This window comes from Pteropus vampyrus, unplaced genomic scaffold, assembly GCF_000151845.1.
Source record: "Pteropus vampyrus isolate Shadow unplaced genomic scaffold, Pvam_2.0 Scaffold81, whole genome shotgun sequence".
Lineage (NCBI taxonomy): Eukaryota > Metazoa > Chordata > Mammalia > Chiroptera > Pteropodidae > Pteropus > Pteropus vampyrus.
This window is the reverse complement of record NW_011888862.1, coordinates 1018184-1038954: the sequence shown is the minus strand read 5'-3', so window position 1 is coordinate 1038954 and position 20771 is coordinate 1018184. Positions and strand designations below refer to the sequence as shown.

The 20771-nt window shown below is 40.4% G+C and overlaps 1 protein-coding gene across 1 annotated transcript in view; it reads left to right on the top strand.

Annotated features, from left to right (window-relative positions):
- ARHGAP6 (Rho GTPase activating protein 6) overlaps positions 1-20771 on the top strand; it is a 477103-nt gene that overhangs the window by 404898 nt on the left and 51434 nt on the right. The window contains exons 3-6 of the mRNA XM_023532344.1: positions 5878-5949; positions 12431-12687; positions 14796-14991; positions 20022-20088. Coding sequence (XP_023388112.1) covers positions 5878-5949; positions 12431-12687; positions 14796-14991; positions 20022-20088 — 592 coding nt within the window. The remainder of the gene's footprint in view (positions 1-5877; positions 5950-12430; positions 12688-14795; positions 14992-20021; positions 20089-20771) is intronic.

Below are 20771 nucleotides of genomic sequence, written 5' to 3'. Positions count from 1 at the left end.
TATCCAGCCCCAAATGTCACTAGTGCCGAGGCCGAAAACCCTGGTACCGATTAGATGTAGCTTCTGAAGAGCTACGTTCCATGCTGCCACCCAGGTGTCTCTTTTATATTATTTGTTCCTCACTTTTTAACTGAGCTGCCCTCACTGCCTCTGAGTCCCTTTGGTTTGCGTTCTCTGAGAGTCTATTTTTTTGGTCCCGTAAATAATGAGACAGCTGTGGCTGGGAAAAGTGGAGCAGGCGATGCCAAAAAGCATTCCTTCAAACTTTTCTCAGTAGGAATCATTTGAAGACTTGAAACAAGCTCCAGCCTTCCTCTTAGTCTGGGATGGAGTTGCAAGCTCCAAGTCTTGCCAGCTGTGCGGTGGCCCAGCGTTAGGTGTCTGTTAGCCTGGGACAGCTGTGAGGAATGTGGGACTCGGTGCTGCCAGCTCTTCCATTTTCCTCAAGACATTAGAAATCCAGACATGTATGGGGACTTACCAAGATTTTGCATCACAATTCAAGTTTTTATAAATCACCTTGTGGGCTAAACACCTCCTGAATAGCAGGGGGCTAGATACGGTCATTTTGCACCCACTGGGCTAGTTCTTTGCCTGTATCAGTAGCAGCATTAGAAGAGAGTTTTGTCCTCAGAATTATGTTTAGTAGCTTTTATTTGTCCTCATTTCATATCTCAGAGCAGGAGATTTGTTCCGTTTTCCGGTAATATAATCTTTACGGAGCTCGGCAAGTGAAAGCGTCGGTGTCCATATCCGGTGCACCTGTGAATTTAGGCTGTCTGCGTGCGTGCCCTGTGACTGCCCTGCTAAGAATGAGCTTTAGCATCTTGATGTTTATGACCCGTGCCCTTGGAAGGGCAAAGTCTAAAAGACCCTCACAAATGAACATCCATTGTTTCGCAAATACCTCCAGAACCGTCTCTCATGATGCAGAGGCAAAGTGACCTTTAAAGAAAGGATCTTCAGCTTCTCAACAGATATCCGGGTTCTGCTCTAGCCACGTCTCTCGAGACAGAGCTGGGCTTTTGGGGAAGAGCTGGAATTGGTGTTCGAATCCCAGCTCCGCCACCTACCGGTCCTGTGAGTTTTGGACAATTGGCTTTAATTCTCTGATTTTCAGTTCCCTCAACCGTAAAGTGAATAAATCAAAAAGCTACCTCAGTGGATTGTATGTCGATGTGTATTAGGTAAATATATGTAGAAGTGACTCATGCCGATTATGGTGGATATTTAGAGCTTAAAAATCGTCAGTTTCTCTTTCCTCCTTATTACCTTGGGCATGTTGGTCCCCGTATATCTGGCCTTTAATGTTACGGCCCTCAAATAAGGACCACATTCCCCTCACCAGGACAGGTAGAGGTTAAGAGCGCCATCTTCGATGTTGGATAGCCCTGGGTGCAAGTTCTGCATTTACCACTTTCCATCTCCCGCCCTTGGACAAGTTATTTAACCTCTTCTAACCTCAGTTTTCTCGTCTGTAAAATAGGAAGAAATAATAGCATGGGCTTCGTAGAGCTGCGGTGAGGATGTAATAAGGTTGTGGATACTAAGCACTTAGCTTATATAGTACATGCTCAATAAACACGAGTTATTCTTTACCGCTGTGTGCCCGTTTCACAGGAAAGTCATGGTGGTCTGAAGACATCATAGGTATTCGGATATTTAGAAAAGTTAAACATTCTAGAACTTTCTTGCTGGGTTTTCAGCTCCGTTCAGTTAATATAATTTTTATTTTGGTAACATTCTCTAAAGATGATGAAGTCTTTTGTTATTATTATTTTCATTGAGGAATAACATAAAGAGAGAGTAATGTGCATAAGGATGAATATGCACAAATACAACTCAGGGGGTTCTTAATATGTATGTGTCCTGTAACCACTGACTAGGTCGAGACATAAAGCATTCCCGGCACCCCAGCAGACTTTTTCGGGGCCCCTTATTCTTCCATCTATCACCAAAACTGAGTCCTTCCTTGAACAATATTATTATCATCATCATCATCATCATCATCATCATCATCATCTCTAGTGTCAATTTAATATGGAAAATACCATTTTATAACCCACCTCCTCTGAATCTGATCCCCTTAAAATTAGAAGTTGTGTACTTTATTGGTCCTGGATTCTCTCCAAACCAACCCAAAACCTCTATCTGACTTCCGGCTGTGGACAGTGCTGACAAGTCCTCATGGCATCCCACGCTGTACTATTCACTTAGCGGGAGACGAAAGCCAAGGAGATGTAATTCTGCCCTCAGAGAGCTTCTAGTCCAGCTAGAGGAACAAACAAGCCTTAAAAAGGAATTTTACGTGACAGTGTGTGAGTCCACGGAAAGCATGTCCCACACGAGCGGTCTCATGTTCTCTCGTTCTCAGCCCTGCAGACCGTGTTCGGTGCTGGCGACCCCCAAAAGGACGCCAGATTAACCACACTCCACACCCACAGTTCCTTTGCTTTGGGGTCATGAGGAGTGAAGGGCTTGCTGCCTCGACATCTACTGTCATGTCATGTATGTCTGTGGGGTTTCCCATCTGGGACGTGGCCTCCTGGGGCACATTACTGAAGTGGAAGGAGGGTGCATGGAGTCCAGTCCCCAAGTGCTGGTTCCGAGACACCTTTGATCAGGATGTGTGACCCAAGTTCTCTGTACAGGTCACTTTTGTCTTCAAGGCGGTACACACCCTGGGAGCACTTAGCAAGCGCGTGCTCATTACCATTCGCATTGTAAAACGTTGCTGTGCAGTATTGATAGTTAGGAAGCTTCGGTTTCTGTAAAAGATGGAACAGCGCTTATCACACTTATCACCATTCAAGGAACTGGTTGAAGAGAAAATGTTCTATGTGGTTACACGTAATATGGCAGCCTCGTGCGCAGGTTTTCTGTGCTCTGTGGGAACAAAAGACCATCTTCAAAAACTGGAGACTCGATCGATCGATCACAAGGGAGGAGAGAAGCGAACAGTTTCCTTTCGCAGCTCTTGTCATTTCCCTGAGGATTTTAAGTAACGAAATGGTGTGCTAGAGCAATGCATCGTTTCACATTAGTGCACATCACCTATCATTTCATCTAGTTCCTGTTAATAACATTCACCTTTGTCTAATTAAATGAAAAAAGATAATATTCGTTGTAAGTAGTGAAGCATTTTTTTAAAATTATGGACAAAGATCACATATTTCCTTATAAGGATGCTTCGAGTTACTGTTTGGAGTTTTGGAGTTTGAAGTCTACATTATCCTCGTGAGACGATGTAAGCTCTCATCCTGGTGGGAATATAAATCAGCAAAACCACTTGAAAAATAGTCAGTGCTACCTGCTAAAGCCTAAGATTGCAGACACACTGACCGGGCGATGCAGCTTCTACACGTATCCCCTAGAAGCGTGATTCTCAGACTTAGGTGTGAACCAGAGTCCCCCGGAGGGCTTGGTAAAACACACGCTGCTGGGCCCACCCCCAAATTCCTGACTCAGTAGGTCTGCGGTGGGACCACAGGCTTCGCATCTCTAACAAGCTCCTGGGAGGTCCTGACGTTGCCGGTCCCAGAACTACACTTTAAGAACCACTGCCTTAGAGAGATTCTTGTACGTGTATGAGAAGATGTGAACAAAAGTTTTCAAAAACACTGTTCCTAATAGTCGTAAGCTAGAAGCAACTCAAATTTCCATTGACAGTTCAATGGGTAAATTAACTGTGCTATAGTCATACAAAAAACACTGTCAGAACGAGTGACCTCCAGCTACCTGCCTCAACAGGATGAATTTCAGGAAGTATGGATGAATGAAATAAATGAGGCAAGAAAGAAGACCTACAGTGTGATTCCTTCTATGTGAATTCAAAAACAGGAAAAACAAAACTGTGGTCTTTATAAATGCGTACATCCATGGTAAACTGTAAAGAAAAGCAGAGAATAGGTTATTGCAAAAGTCAGATCAGTGATGACCTGGGGAGAGGGGGAGGGAGGCATACGGGGGCTAGGCCTCAGTATTAGTCTGCATCTGAACTTGACTGTTGGTTATGTGGGAGTTGCCTCCTAATTATTATTTAAACCGTACATTTATATTCATACACATCTATGTACATCTCTTAATTAAAAAGAAGTTTAAAAAAATTCCTTTTTTTTTGAAAAAAAATGTCCCCTATCCCATATGTATTCTGGTTCTTTGACAACTCGTTTGAATTTTAGGATCCGCCCACTGGTAATGAAAAATAAATCTCTTTCCTATATGGTTTATTCTCTCGGGTCAACTATTAAAGTAAAGGAATGATAGGATTTTTTAAAGAAATACCTTTGTTACAGTCAGTACATTTGGTGATATGAATGACTGATGAACAAAGTTTTCCAAAGTAGGCCTGTTAGTCCTATTTGGAGAACGGATTAGAACCCTGCGCAGTTGGTATGTCGCGTCTGTAAGAACTCAGTAAGTCGTGGGGTCCCTGCAGTTAGATCATCTTTGAGAAACCGAAGATAAGAACATAGACACGATGAAAGGGATTGATGGCTCTTGCCACAATTGCAACTGATTTACATAATTTTCCCCTATTCCAATCTCATGACTGCATGAGTGAGGACTGTTATAAACTATCTCCATTTTATGGGAGGAAAATCATTTTTGAAATATTTTTCCTTTTACAAAGGATGGAGGGATTGAATGTGCCTGTTGATTATGCTGTGTTATCTTTTGCCTCCAAAAACTCAGAGGAGAAATTGGGAGCATCTGCGGCCCTGTGGGGATCCCAGGAATGCTCGTTCCTGTTTAAGAACGCTTACTCTGTCTTTTCTTGATATCGGCGTCTTGCTTTTACATTTTATTGGTCTGAGTCTCTTTCTTTACTACGCTTTTTAGTATATCCCATAAGAAAACAATTCTTAATCCCCGCTTTAAACATAAGTTTTCTTGCGGGAAGGGCTTTGTCTCCACTATTTGATCACAGTGTGGGTTCTCGATTTGTACCTCCCACTTGTTAAGTGGACAGCTGCATAATCCTGAAACGCATTCTTGCAATGACGACTGCCAGTATTTTATGATGACATCGCAGGAATTCCATTGCAGCTGCCTACTGATATGAATGGTATCTTTATTATTTGGTGAGTTAACCAGACGTATTAAGTACATTGGTCACAAGGACAAAATGATAAAAGAATACATGCCTTACTTATTATAGTGAAAAATTAGAAACAACCCAAATGTCCATCAGTGGGGAATGGTTAATTAAATTATGGTACAGCAACACTATAGAATACTATGCAACCTCCCCCCGCCCCCTAAAAAATACATCTGAATTAATGCATCAGGGTCCCCATTAAAGCACTTTATATGCGTCGTTTCATTTAATTTTCGCAACCCTATGAAATTCTCACTTTATAGACGAGGACGCTGAGACGTGTCCAAAGTCACGCAGTTAGTAAATGGTGCAGCCATAATGACATCTGAGTTCTTTGGACCCGCAAATTCATTTCCTTCTCCAGTTACACTGTACTAGCTCGTGACCATCAAAGCCGTACGTATTGTTGACTCTTGTCATCTTGATTCAAGATGACACCGGTTTGCATAAACATGAAGAATAGGAAGAGACTCATGTAATAGTAAAAGCAAATATATCTAAAGTGTCAAAACTAAATTACTTCCGAGTGAGGTAAGTTTCTTGTACTTTCCATGATTGGAACAAAATTTAAGAGTGTACACTAAGATGCTGGTGATGTGTGCAATCCAAGTCAGGGACTTCCATGGATTTTCAGGGCCTTTAATCTGTTTAAAATGCCAAATTATGAGTGAAGTCACACCGTTGAGAAGTCACACCGTTGCTCAAATGGAATTATCGATGTTAAATGTCACTTGTATGCTTGTTTTTACAACTTTCCATTCTTTTAATATTTACAGATGGACAAAAGAGAAAGAAATCTTTGAGAAAGAAACTGGATTCACTAGGGAAGGAGAAAAACAAAGACAGAGGTAAGGGACAGAATGAACTAAAGCAAATGCATCTTCCATGGAGCATAATGGTTGAATTTGGTGGGGCTTTTGAATTGCATAGATTTATGCGGTTCAACTCTATTACGTAAACTAGATTTCTATGATGGAATGTCATTAAAGGTTGTTTTGGTCTATTCTTTTGTGTTCGAGTGGCCCTGTACTGAATTGATGAGTTCAACTGGTTGGAGCAAAGTGTGACTTCAGCCAAGTTTCTGGTTCCAATTATGATTCTGGCCAATCAGCTATGGATAAAGAGAACCTGGGTTGAGTAGCCATGGATAGCATCTCTAACGCTAACCAGCTGTCTGGCAGATTCAGATATTTAGGCAGGGCTAGTTGAATGAGAAAAGGTTTGGATTCGCCTACCATGACTACTGGAAAGAAGCAGTCTCATCCTATGGGATACTGAAGATGAGCCATTCTCACCATTTTTTTCTTAGATCACAGCGTGCTTATTCTTTGCCCTATATATTTTGGAAATTGTTGATGCTCTTTTTACTGTTTTGTGTCCCCTTCTATGTCTATTTAGGGAATCGCCACTTTTGCTACTCTTTCAGAGTTTATTTGTCTTTATTTCAAACTAGTATTCATCGAGCCCACACAGTGGGCATCTGGCCTCCATTAGCACAGTACGGCACAGCTTGTTGTAGCTTGCTTCTATAGTCCTATCCGAAATGACTGCTGAATGCTATGGTCACATGAATGTATTTTTATTTTACGTGACATAGTAAATGAGTATTGAGTAAAGAGAGCCATGTACCTCATCTGGGACAATTGAATATCTGCTTGAAAAGTAATAGAAGGCAATAAAATTGAAGGTATAAAAATAAATGCATAGCGATCAGTATTGGACAAGACCTAGCCCGCACCCTCAATCCCAGGCTCTACACCCATACCTTGAACCATGCCTAGAAGGACATGACCTTTGGTTCTTTGGACTAAAAGGAGATAAATAATTCTAAAGAATGGAAAGCCAATGTTTAATTCTCTTAGAGCATGATTTCTCAACCTCGAGACTACTGATGTTTTAGACAGGATAATCTTTGTCACGGGGGCTGTCCTGCACATCGTGCGAGGTGTTTAGTAGTATCCTTGGCCTCTACCCACTAGATGCCAGTAGCACCGTCCCCAACTATAACATCTCCAGACATTTCAAATGTTTACCTCCAAGCAGAGAAAAGGAGCGAAAATGTCTGCGATCCCTACCTCGACTGCACAGTAGAATAATTTGTTGAACCTTTAAAACTTTCAATGTCCTATCCTCCACTCCAGAAAGTCCGATTCCATTCATCTGTGAGGTACTGGGCATGAGTAGCTTTATAAACTACTAACGTACAACTTCTAAGGTGAGAACTCTGGGCCATTTTCACCGGTAAACCTACCAGGGCATGTCCTATGACAGTAGAATCTGCTGCTAGAGTAACGCAGGCAGAGGGCGCTACCGCTTACCCAGGTACCTATAATTCTCTAATAAATTATATTCTATTTAATTGGCTCATATACTCTTGCTCTTATTTTTTAAATGAATATTAGTAGCCGGGCAGCTTTTTTAAACTAGAGTTTTTACTCATCCTCTTCTCGCCACAGACCACTTTTACCTTGCTAGATTTAGAGTAGTTTTTGATGTTAATGGGGTACATCAAAGGGATTATTCAGACCACTATATTAGTAATGTGTCATCTCTAATGCTGATTTGTGCTAGGATGATGGCCTTGATACTGAGATTTGGATACTCGTAATGTAGACTTCAAGAGATTCTTCTGCTGTGCACATTCAGGCCAGACTGAGCAGAATGAGCATTTTTGTGGGAGATTTTTGAGTCCCGTCGACAGAGGGAAATGGACGTGTGCTTGTTTATATCATAGAATAGCAGGAAGCAAGAATGTGAGCGAGCAGGGAAGGAGGGAAGAAAGGGCCAGGGAAACTAATCGGCCAACATGCACGGGGCCACTGCACTTTTTAAAGACCAAATCGTATTCATATATTATATAGGCTCACTGAAAACTTGGCAGTGTTCTATAAGGCTGCACGGGGAGCTGGCTAGGTAAAAAAGTCAGGTCCTGATGGTTCCAGAGAAAAGGCACAATGCCTACCCAACTAAGGGGAGAGATATCAGGCTTCGTGGCAAAAGATGTTTGTTTCTTTTTTAAAGTAGCTACGATCTTTATAAAGAAGATGTCCTAGGCTTAAGTGAAGCTTAATTATGTGGTGTCTTTTCTGAACATAAAGTCCTGTCTGTCTGTGTCAGCACATCCATTACATGGAGTCCTGGGACCCAAGGTGTGAGTGGGGAGAACGCGGGTCTCGCACAGTCATAATTGGGTCTCGTGATTTTCCTCCATTCGAATATTAGCGTTTGGGTTCATAACAGCTGCACATGTGAAAAATGATAATTATTTGAATCCAAGAGTAAAAGAAGGAAAACAGGAAACTCAAAATGACCTCTTGGGTTAGATCATCTAAAAATAAATAGGAGTGGCTTATTAGAATCCAAGTGCTTTCCCAATAAAGAATGATTCACTAAATGTTTGCTATGCTGCTATATTAATTCAATTAAATCAATTAATTGATTCGATCAGAATGAATCATGTCCTCTATTTTATTTCATCGCCTTGACACAATATACAGAAGATCATGTGACGCTCCTGTGTCCCTCCTGTCAATTAAGCAGGGTCCCTATGACTTTTGATTTCCATATGGAAACTAATTGAGGACTGATGCTGATTCAGAAAACATTTGCATGCAGAATATTTCCAAGCCCTTAACTTCTCTGAGCTAAGTTACTTGGCAACCAAAGAGTATTCTTGAAACTTCTAGAATGTTAGAAAATTTCTTGCTTGTATCAAAACGAAATCACTTTGGGGAAAAAGATTTATAGGTAGCTACTTTGTTCCACTTAATGTGATCCCTAATCAGAACACCAGGTGAACGGATTTAATTGTGACATAAATCTGGGGGATGAGTCACCTCTCCACAGGAGAATCTCCGATTGTGCCATATGTTTATCGACATAAAATCTGGGGATCGTTCAGGTCTGGCACTTTTCTTTATGCTGAAATCATATGCAGCTATGTTATCTTGTTCCTGGCAATCTAAGTAAGTTACTATATGCGAGCTGTGAAATAGCACTATATAGGAATAATTGATACAACTTTATTTTGCATCCTATTAAATAGCAGTAGAAAAATCAAGTATCAGTCATCACTGTGTAGGAATTCTGAAAGAAAATGCGTTGAATGCTGTCATCGAGTGCCATTCCTGGAGATGAGAGCACCAGGGGGCATGCGATCCCAGGAGAGAGCAGGAAAGGGCCACCTCCACGGGACTGCGTGAGCCACAGCACAACTTTTGGTCTGCATGCTGAGAGCGTTGAGACACGATCCAAGTGTAGTGAGGACGGGACAGCTTAACGGTGTGTTTAAACAGATTGCCACACTGCAATGTAAAACATGAACTTGGGGTTGGGAGAGACAAGGGTGGAGGAGGGAAGCCTGGTTCCAGAGGTAGGATCACTTCGGGTGAGGACAAGGTCCAGCATGGGGCAGAGGGAGCGGGTGACAAAGGCGGCATGCAGAAAAAAGGAAGAGGAGAAGGAGAAGATAAAGGAGATGTGAGGACAGAGATGGGTCATTTAAATAGGCATCTGAGCCACCCAGGATGACGGTAGATCGAGAGTCTCACTATGAGTCAAAATCAGTGACAGTAAAGAAGAGCAATGAGCAGGAGCCATGGGGGACCTTGCAGTAGCAGATTTCTGCCACGCAGCGGGAGGGGGATGACCTGTGAGTTGCAGTAGGGAGCAAAGAAGATGGTGTGCCACCTCCTGACCCCGTAGTTCGTGGGAAGACAGAGTAGACAGTCGCTACTAATGAGGACAGCAGGGGAAGCGGTTTCCTTGGCGAACACACACCATAGATAAGAGTCTGATTCACTTTGTCTCTGGCCCCAGAACACTGAGTCTTCGGTAATGTCCTTAGGGCTTTAAAAACCTATTATCAACTTGATTAGCCACGGTTATCACAGAGCCTCTAGGTTCTTTTTTCCTTTTAACAGAAGAGCTTTGAACGCACAGACAAGCATGTGTGCCTAACACTTTATTTACACATAAAGGAGGGTTCTGCTCAAAAGACTTGTAATGAATCTTCAATTTCACAATAGCCATTATCGTGAGAAGCAATAACATTCAAGGAATCCTGCCTAGAATTTTACAGAGATTAGACACCGCAGCACAAAAGTTTACAGCATAGAGATGTCTCATTGCTGAAGCTCTTAAGAGCCTTCGGGAGAAAGCAACAAGAAATGAGAGACCTATCCCGACTCTATCACTAAAAAACACACTCAACCAGGAAAGAAAGGCTATTAGAAATAAAAATCTATTGTAGTTGGCTACATCTCTTGAATGGAAATAAAAGAGCAATAAAAATTGGCAGCAAATGAGTTCATGTATTCCACCTATTTAATTTGTATTCAATTATTCTGATTTACAAGTAGAGTGACAGACTTTTGGATATTAAAGTGACAAATTCTAGAGGAAACCATTATTCTTCTTGTTATTCTCCAGGGATACTAGAAATCTTTAAACGAGTCTGCTCGGTTTTCCCTGTATAGAAAACGTGGCTAGGCGAAGAGTCAGTAGTCCCCATCTCACATTAAATCCTGCTATGAGGACACCTACATGAAGAGACACATGTCACCTGATACATTTATCAATATCCTTTTTGCTGTTATTAACCCCTAACAGGTTTTGTATACTCCGTGTAGCCGTTAGCCTTACTATCCACATATTTCTAGATCGTCTTTGACCTTTTTGAAGTAAGACTATTTGATTATTCCCAGAGACAAGGCAGCACTGGTTTACATATAAGTCCCAAAGTGCACAGCAGGTGGGCTGGTGTGGTCCCCTTTCATTTTTAATTATGCTAGTCGTGGAGGTGGCCTTTTACCTGCACTGAGGGTTGCATCTTGCTACATTGTCCACATTGATCACTCAAACAAATGTCTAAATTATTTTTTGTATTATTTGAGCCACCTAGTTTGTTGATGAATGGTAGGCACCTTCTGAACATTCCAAAATTCTGAACCAAAATTCTGAACTTTTTATTTTCTACTTCAAAATAAATTGCATGTTTTGATAGAACCAGAGGTGCAGACTTTTCAAGTTCCATTTCTGCTTTTAATGTAGACTTGGCCATTGGCTCAGCGATGTTGAAAATGTCACCATGGATCAAAGAAGAAACCCTTTTAAAGCCTCTTTCCACCTGATTTAATGTTAGTCTTTTCTTTCAAAGAACAAACAGCTTTAGAATTGTTTTCCCTTGATCATTCTGGTTTTATTCATAGGGGTTATAAAAACAAGGGAGAGGCTAGACTCTAATTTGCTGCTTCCAGAGACCAAATTTTGAATCTAAAAGAAATAATTCATTTAATTGAATTCTTAACGCTTTCCAGCGTGAATCCAAATAATTGCCCATAAGATGCATAGTCCCATGGATCCATATACTTACAATGTATGTGTAACGAATTACTAGAGATATGGAGAGCAACTGGATGTACATCTTCAAATAAAGGCTTAGATTTCTGCACTATGCTCCTTCCCCGAAATTGTCCTTACTAGAGGATTTAACAAATTGTATCCTGCGCCCTTCACTGGACATTTAGTGGAGAGAGTCCACTTCCACGTGTGGCCAGCAGAATGGCTTGAGTACAGGTCATGAGAGTGACATGACAACCCCAACCTGGCTGTCATGTGGGGATAAGGAACACAAAGGAAAGAGAGCAGACTTCATGAGAGCAGGTTTCGTGGGCTGGCTCTTGCACTAGGAGCCCCAGAGAGTATCCACTTAACTGAATGTCGGTCTTCGCTTCATGCATCTCTATTCTGGCACGTGATAGACGGTATTACACTTATTGATACACCTGACTCTGCGCTTCCTCATCCTACCCCACTCTCGGAACCTTTCGAGAGCAAAGACTGGCCCTACCTTTTGTAAGCTTTGTACTCCCCAATGCGTAAGTTGACACGGCGCATCATCATAGGTGTTCCATAAGTGCCTGTTGGATGAATGGAGAAGTGACTTGTAAGCTTTGGGGGCTCCTGAGACATATAAATTGAAGACTAACAGTTGTAAAACTGTGTATGCATGCGGATAAAATATTACATACATTCTATCAAAACTTCATAGTTCTCTATAAAGTTATTTCCTTTAAAACATACTTGAGCTACGTAGAGAAAAAACTAGAGGCCTAGATTTCTAAAACCTGTGTTCTTTATACATACTAGCTTTCTTTATTGAAATAGAATCTTTGGCCACTCCCGATAAACATGAAAGTCATCCTATATTTAGATTGATCAATAAATTCTTCTGAAAACAGCCATTTGAATATGTCTGCCCTGAGGTCTGAAACATGAGTGAGTCTTCACTGGTCTTTCTTGAAAACGAACGTTTGTTTTCCATTCCAGAATTCGTCCCGCAGGCATTTGGAATGCCCTTATCCCAAGTCATTGCAAATGACCGGGCCTATAAACTCAAGCAAGACCTGCAGAGGGATGAGCAGAAGGACGCATCTGATTTCGTGGCTTCCCTCCTCCCATTTGGAAATAAAAGACAAAACAAAGAACTGTCGAGCAGTAACTCATCTCTCAGCTCCACCTCGGAAACACCAAATGAGTCGACGTCCCCAAACACCCCGGAACCGGCTCCTCGGGCCAGGAGGAGGGTGAGTTGGCCAATGTTTTCTCCGTTGCCAGTGCTAGGACAACCGAAAATGTGGCAGGTTATTTTTCAAGTCTTTGCTCCTGTGAAAACCGAGAATGTCGTTTGTGTCCAAGTATCTGTCGACAACCCCATTCAGAGAGATTTTGCACTGGCCATATGGCACCTGGCACACCCTCAAAGCCTTCCCCTGATCCCTCTCAAAGCCATCGGGGGCCCCTCCTCGATTATCCATATGCCCGTGATATCCTGAACATTCTGCGACATCGCCATTGATCCTGCTCTATTGCAGTCTTCCATTGTCTTAGCAGACTTTCCCACGAGACCGTGAGGCTTAAGGACAGGGCCAGATGTTTTTGTTAATCTCTTTGTCTCCAGCTGAGAACCATGCCTGGCCCAGTGAATTCATAAACAACGAGATTTTTTTCCTTATCACTGGAAATTCTTTTTCTCAAACACAACTCTCTCTCTCTCTCTCTCTCTCAATCTCTGTCTCTCTCTTTCTCTCTCTCCCTCTCTCTGTGTGTGCGTGTGTGTACATACACACACGTATATGTATGTATATGTATATAGATATAATCTTACAAATCAACACTGTAACAATAGGGTACCATTTGTTGAGTGAGTGCTTTGTTCTAGGCGCTGTGCTATTATTTGACATTTCGAATTTCACATTTCAGGCAAACTGGTTGGTGATTGGCTGAGTCAGTTGTAAACATCTCTAAAATTTCCTAGGTCACTGGGAAATCTTCTCTCCTTCTCCTCTCAGCTGGTGGCCCCAAATCTTTGTCACCTCCAGCCATCGACTGGTACCCTAGTTAAAACCCCAGACACTTCTCACTTTAAAATCCTTATTTCTCAATCAGCCCTCAACATTCAGCACCTGTCCAGGAGAGAGGGCTGCTTGAGCCACTGCTATTTTTCAAGGCTTCGGCTATGTTTAAAGATAAAGGAATGACAACATTATGGAATATTTGAATTTACATGATGGAATTGTTCTTCCAATCCCGACATTCTCTCAGACTGTGTCTTCAAACCCATATATGGCAATAACACCAAAGCTCTATGTTAGAGCTTTCTGGGACTCTAGGGCTAAGTAATCGGCCTCCCAAAATGCCCTGTCCTCTTGCCAGGCCTTGCTGCGACACCAGCAGCCACTTCTTCCTCTATGCTTTATCAGAGGATGGGTGGCTCTACGGATGCAGTTGGTGCCCTGTTCTTTTCCCCTCAGCCTTTACCGTTCCTAACAGGCCAGCCCTCCCTCCACCTGCCAGCGCCACATCGCTTTGCTGCAGGCTCTCTCTGATGGCCAGAGGAAGCCCACATGCAGATGACAAGCTGCAAGCACTGAGGCGTTAAGGTCACCTCCCTGCCCCTACCAGAAGCTGCCCTTAGTCAATGACTCTTGAAGCTTGGGGTATAAGTACCCCAGCGCCCTGACACCTTGGCGGGGATAGCTCCGAGATGTTCGACCTACACCGTCTCCCACGGGTCCCCATGCGCTGGGCTTTAGCTGCCCAGAGCGGTCATAGGCTTGGCGACAGTCCCTTCGGTGGCTCTTTTCCCTTTCCTTTCTCATTTCCCCCATTTCCCCGCAGCTGTCTCCTGGGACCACTTCCTTACTAAAGTCCTCTGTGCTGCTTCTGGGGGAAACCAAGCAGACTGTTTTATGGAATCTTCCTATTTAAAAAAAAAATCTACTTCCTAGAGTCATTTTTTTTTTTTTTTAGATTTTTTATTCATGAGCCTTCTCTGACTTTACCTCATTCGTTGAGTATGTGATTTTCTTCTTGTTTCAAGGAACGAAGTGGTTGGGTCAAAATGTTTTAAATATGTGTTTGCCACCTCTTGTCTTTCATTTGGAAAATGTCGTCTATTGCTGAAATTGTAGCTGCCATTACCTTACCCTACACTGTGGAGGTTTTCTCACTTTTTTCAAAAGACGTTAATTCTTTCCCTTTTAAAATACAAACAGTACAATTAAATCAAGCAGCATTATTTCAAGTGTGATAAATAATCATAGGCCAAAGTATTTTTTAGATGGCATCTATGGAAAGCCATTTTTATTTTCTCCATCTTCACTCTTTGTTTATGTCTACATGTAATTTGCAGGGTGCGATGTCTGTGGATTCTATCACAGATCTTGATGACAATCAGTCTCGACTGCTAGAAGCTTTACAACTCTCCTTGCCTGCCGAGGCTCAAAATAAAAAAGAAAAAGCCAGAGATAAGAAACTCAGTCTGAATCCTATTTACAGACAGGTCCCCAGGCTGGTGGACAGCTGCTGTCAACATCTAGAAAAACATGGTAAGCAGACTTATCTGTCGGCAAGCACGTACTAAAGACTTTCACTGATTCAGGCATCATTCATTTAAGCACCCATTTTCATTCTGCGTTCATTCGATCGATCTCTGGGCCAAAGTTTTCTTTGTGAAGATAGCTGAGTGTTTGCTTAAGAGATTACTGGGCTAACCAAGATTTGGGGGGAGAAGAGATCCACTTGATGACATCAGATTGCTGAGACCCCAAGAGTCCTCAGAGGTGACCCTGGAGGTCAAGAAGTTTAGGGGAAAGCAAGACCTTTGGACTGGGTCTGTCCCCAGAGCCCCCATCAAACAGAGCAGGGCCACTTTTATCTTTTTTGTACTTTAAAGTTACTCGTAAGGCTTTCTTCAAAACATAAGATTCCAGCTTCTTATTTTAAAAAAAGATTTGAAAACCATTTCTTAAGCGAATAGAAAATCCACAGTTTTTTTAAATGCATAGTTTTTGACAACAGGTTTCTATATAGCTATTTGCATTTTTGCAGAAGGATGTGCACTTAAAATGTCTTCATGATGACCCTTATAACTACTCAGTTCCAGTTAATATGTTGACTTAAAAATACTGTACAGTTATTTTTAAATGTTACTGAAATTTAGACTTGGCTCATCAAACTGCCATTTCCATAATGTAAATTTGTGTGCTATAGTGTTAGCATATATTTTATGGACATGAGAAAATCTCTTAATTGCTTCTTTACCATATAAACAATATGCTCATTGTAATAAACATAAAAAAGAAGCAGAAAGCAAAGAAAGTTCTGAGGCTATTATGTAGATGTAAATACTATCAATATTCTCATTTATTTCTAATAAAATGGAACTTTATTAAAAATTATTAAGAGTGTATCGAAATCTCTTAATCAACTCATTTTATATGGAAATCACTTGACAAAATATGAGTGACTTAATATGCTTTGAAATTTTGTTTGTACAAAATTTTAACATATATGTGTGCACGTGTGTGTGTGTGTGTGTGTGTGTGTGTGTGTGTGTGTATCTGTTTCTTCTTGGAAGGTTAACTGGAGGTCAAGGTAAAGGTCTTAGTTATTTTGAATTCTCAAGTTAGTATCATAACACAATGTAGATGTTCAATAAATATTGTTTGAGCAGAATTGGTTTTAAAAATAGCTTAGCAACTAAAGAGTTCAGTACTTTGAATATGTAAATTCAGCTTCAATTTCACTATGAGGTAGAAAAAGAGCCACATGCTTTTGTAATTATAATTTTTTCCTATAAAGTATGTAGGGAGTGAACTGTAAGCATTTCAAAGAATTCAAAACAAGAAAATTCTATTCCAATCATACAAAAATCCAGTGCTAGGTTAAGTAACTGCTTTCATAAAAGAAAACTTGGTATGTCTTTTTATTTTCTGTTTGAAAATAAATTCCATTTAAGCTTATTTAAAAAAACCAAACAACAACAAATGGCAGTTCACTTTCTTTTTTTGGAATAAAGTGCAGTTTAGGGCTTAAAGGAAAGACGGTAACCTGGGTGATCTCTCAAGGCTTTGACATTCTATTCCACGTTTTCATGCCATTTAAACGAAATAGCTCTAGAAAAATAAGAGACGTTCAAAATCGAACACATATCATCTTGGTCACTGTAAACCAATGGATAAAGAACAAACTTCAAAAAACAATTCTTTTATAAGACTTTATTTGCCAGTTTTTGAAATGGGTAGCAAAGAGTTTGATTCACTTTAGCCTTATAAATATTTATCAAAGATCTTTTCATTCTCTTCAAAATTGGTCTCGGACAATGATCTAGGCTCCATCTATGTTTGCGTACATCACTCTTCCCCACTTATTTCTCACCCATAGCAATGCTTTCTATATTATTAGGTCAAATTCCTTAAGATTTCCAATTTCTAAGAAGCACACATTAAAAAAAAAATAACCTAGACAACATCACGAAGAGTCATATTTCTGAGAGTTATATTTCTGAGATTTAGGCTGAGTTCAGGGTCGGGCCTCCTGCTTATTATGCTTGTCCTTGTTACTTGAATTCCCTAAGCCTGAGATTCAGGCACTTTGGGTCTAGTTTTCATTTCAGTTTCTGATGAAAAGGAGAGAAATGTGATCACGTCGATTTCTAGGACAGGACACAGCAAAGTCACGTTTCTTTGCCTTTTTTTTTTTTATATATACACTTGATTTTATCAGTGACTGTCTTAAGTCAAGGTTACTGAATGCCTAGACTGTTTCTTCTCTTTGAGGAAAATCACTGTAAAGCTTATGTCAGAGAACAGCATTGCCTGTCTGAAGGCTGTCATTTGCTCTACCTAAAAAATGTAAATAAGTAATTACAAAAACTTAAAATGAATTATTAGCTATTGAGATATATAGGAATTATAGCAATTGATCACTAACTATTTTTTTAAATCTCAGTCATTTTTCCCAAACAGAAAAGTACTGTAATTGAGTACATAGAAATGGGCATTTTGGAACAGCCTGGAGGAATCCAGCCAAACAGAGTCCCACCTGTGTAGAAAATGCCCTTTTGTGACATCTCACTTATGTAGAAATGTCAACTACTTGGAAACCATCAGAAAATAAGAAAATAAATGTGGCCAAAATTTAAAAATTGCCAAGACCTACTACTAAATTAAAATTTTCTATTTTGCACAAAGAAGACTCACTCAGTTAAGTGAGATCCTATTTCTCTTTATATAATAGTCGATGCCAGGTATGATCCTGAGTTATTTTATCTGTATTAGTTAATTGAATTGTTGTATAACTTTTTAGGCGGATACTTATTATGCTCATTTTGCAGATAAAGAAGTATAATTATGGATTTGGTTCTAATAGCTTGATTATCCTGTTTTCAAGCTCCCAGAGAGGTAGAAGTAATAAATTAGGCTGGGGGTTAGACTCGGTTATGGGGCAAATGCATCAATAGCAGCAACAATGAGGGTACAGACATCTTTTGAAAACAGATGCAAAGCAAAATCCCACCCAAGAGCAGAGCACCAAGATAAGTAGCCTCTCACCATGATTCTCTCAAATTACTCTGGAAATTCAGGACACCACTTATAACATATCAGAGATAAGTGCGGTATTTATGGATGTGATCTTTTCTAACTAAAAAAACCTGGAAAACCAACTCAAAAAGTCTTATACTTAATACACAATGGGGCAAGACCATAATGTAAATATACAAAAAGATATCCATTTCCTATAAAGAACAATAATCATTTATGTACTGTTCTGATAAAATAATTCATTCATATTAATATCAAAAATGTAATATACCCAGAATATCTGTAATAAGAAGAAATGCGTATGAAGAAAACTGCAAATCTTTACCGAGAGATATAAAACATGACTTAGTCAGATTAAGATGCTTACTTTATTTCTGGATGAAAGAAATGGTATAAATATTTAAATTCTTTCCAATTTAAACACATATCGTACCAGTCAGAGCTTTTTCAGTGGCAAGAGGGAGGGACCCAGATAAAAGTAGCTTAAGCAAAGCACCCTCCCCCATTTCTATTTTCATACTTGAAGTCTGAGTTTGACATCTAGATTTAGGCACAGCTGGGGCCAGGATTCAAATGATGCCATGAGGGCATCAGTCTGTTTGCTGATTTTACTCTGAGACCAGCTCTCTTCATGTGGCTACAAAATGGCCGTCGGCACTCCAATCTGGCATCGCCCTTCTAATCAATTATCCCAAATGATCCACCAATGAAAGAATAAATGTAGATGATGAGCATCAGTGGCCATATTTAACGGCTTACACAGGAAAAGGAGGACCATTCAGACATTCTGTGCCCCGGAAGGGAGTACATCATACCTCTTAGGAAGTACTTTCTCTTGCCCCCCACATCAAACCTGGATCAGAGAAAACTCTGTCTCTAATTCTCTCTTCAGAGGTAATAACAGGGAAAGAGGAACACATAAATGATACCACAGTGTCCAAGTCCAGACGGTGGAGAGATCGCTAGCAGGAAACCTATGCTTTTTCCTCCTCAGACCAATTCCAAGGTGAAAATGCAGAGAGGAGACGTTCAGTGATTAAAAGGCGCGTCAACCTATCACAGTTTCTGAACTTTCTGTGAACATTGATTGGAAATGTAATGATTTTAAGGAACTTCTTAGTTTTAAGATACCTAATTTTTTAGAGCAGGATCTCTCAACCTCGGTGCTACTGACATCTTGGGCTGGTTAACTCTTTTGTATGCATCGATCCTATAATCTCACTTCTAGGACGTGATCGTTAAGAAAATCAGAAATGTGAAGTAAGACCTATATACAGAGTTGTTCATGATAGGGTCATTTAGAATACAGAACCAGTCCAGGTGTGTCTGGGGGAACTCTATGCCTCTCATAGGGGAATATGAAGTGAGTCGTGGCACATTCATACAATAGACTATTTTGCATTCATCTTAAATAACATTTATAAGGACTTTTTACTGGCATAAAAATTCTTATGGCATTTAACATTTTTTCTCTCTGTATCTATTTATCTATACACACACACATATACATAATTGAGCTCACACTATGTGTGTGTGTGTGTGTGCGCGTGTGTTTGTGCATGTGTGTGTCTACATAGAGAGAGAGAGAGAGAAAGGGAGAGAGAAGGAGAGAAGACTGGATAGAAATAAACCAAAATATTTCTACATCAGGTACATGTTTTAATTATGATCAGCAAAACAAGAAATACCTATTTTAAAAATTGACCAAGAGCTAAAAGTTCATATAAATTTCATATTGAAGTAATTATTCTGAATGAGAGAACTCGTTATTTTTCTCATATGGAGGTGTGGGAATACGTAATATCACATGGAAAATTTTTCATCAGAAATGTTCGGTGTAAAACAACCTGGTGCTTATAGGGCTAAGCTGTGGGTACCTGGAGAATATAGTGGGGGCCACATGCGCATTCGTGCATGCTGTCAAGTTGCTGTTGCTCAGCGCAGTGCCGGCCTTCTGTTCTATTTCTGTTTTGATTTCCTCCAGAGTTTCAAACCATAAAACAAGACTATTGATTTTGTTTGCTTATTTGCAGGCCTCCAGACAGTGGGCATATTCCGAGTTGGAAGCTCAAAAAAGAGAGTGAGACAAGTAAGTAAAAAGTGAAGATTATATTGTCTGTTTCACTTGACTTTCAATTGAATTACCTCGTGCCAAGTTCAAGCTTATGTACATTCATTTCGGAATATCTTTTCTGTGTCCTCCAGCCAATTATCGTATAATTGAGTCCCAAGAGGTAAAAGGCAACAACTCAGAAGCCCAGAAAGGTTGCGATGGAGTTAGGATCAAACACTCAAAAGCAAACGTCCAGACGTGTCCTTGGTGTGTACAGCCAAACAAAACTAATTTATAAATAACTTTCTGAAACCGTAAAAGCAGGAGATTCAGAGAGTACCTAATTAGTAAGTGATAAGAAATAGAAAACAGTTGTATAGCAGCCATTTTCACTAAAATGCAATGTGAATAATGCCATTAATATTATCTTCATGTAAGATGCTATGTTTATGGCTTTACTTTCTTGAAAATAAATAATTGTTATGAAGTGTCCATGGAACCATTGATCCCCAGTTCATTTTTCATATAGGGACTGTGCCCTGGGACTCCTTCAGCACTCTGTGACATTCTTGAGACAGAAGTTTGATGTTAGAGCTTCAGGAATAGGTTCCTGTGATCAGGCAGGTGTCTGTGTTCATGATGGCTTCATAAAAAGGAAAGCGTCCTTTGAGAGAAGAACTCATTTGTTGGCTAAAAGAAAATTAAAATGTTATTTTCCTTTTGTTGGTTC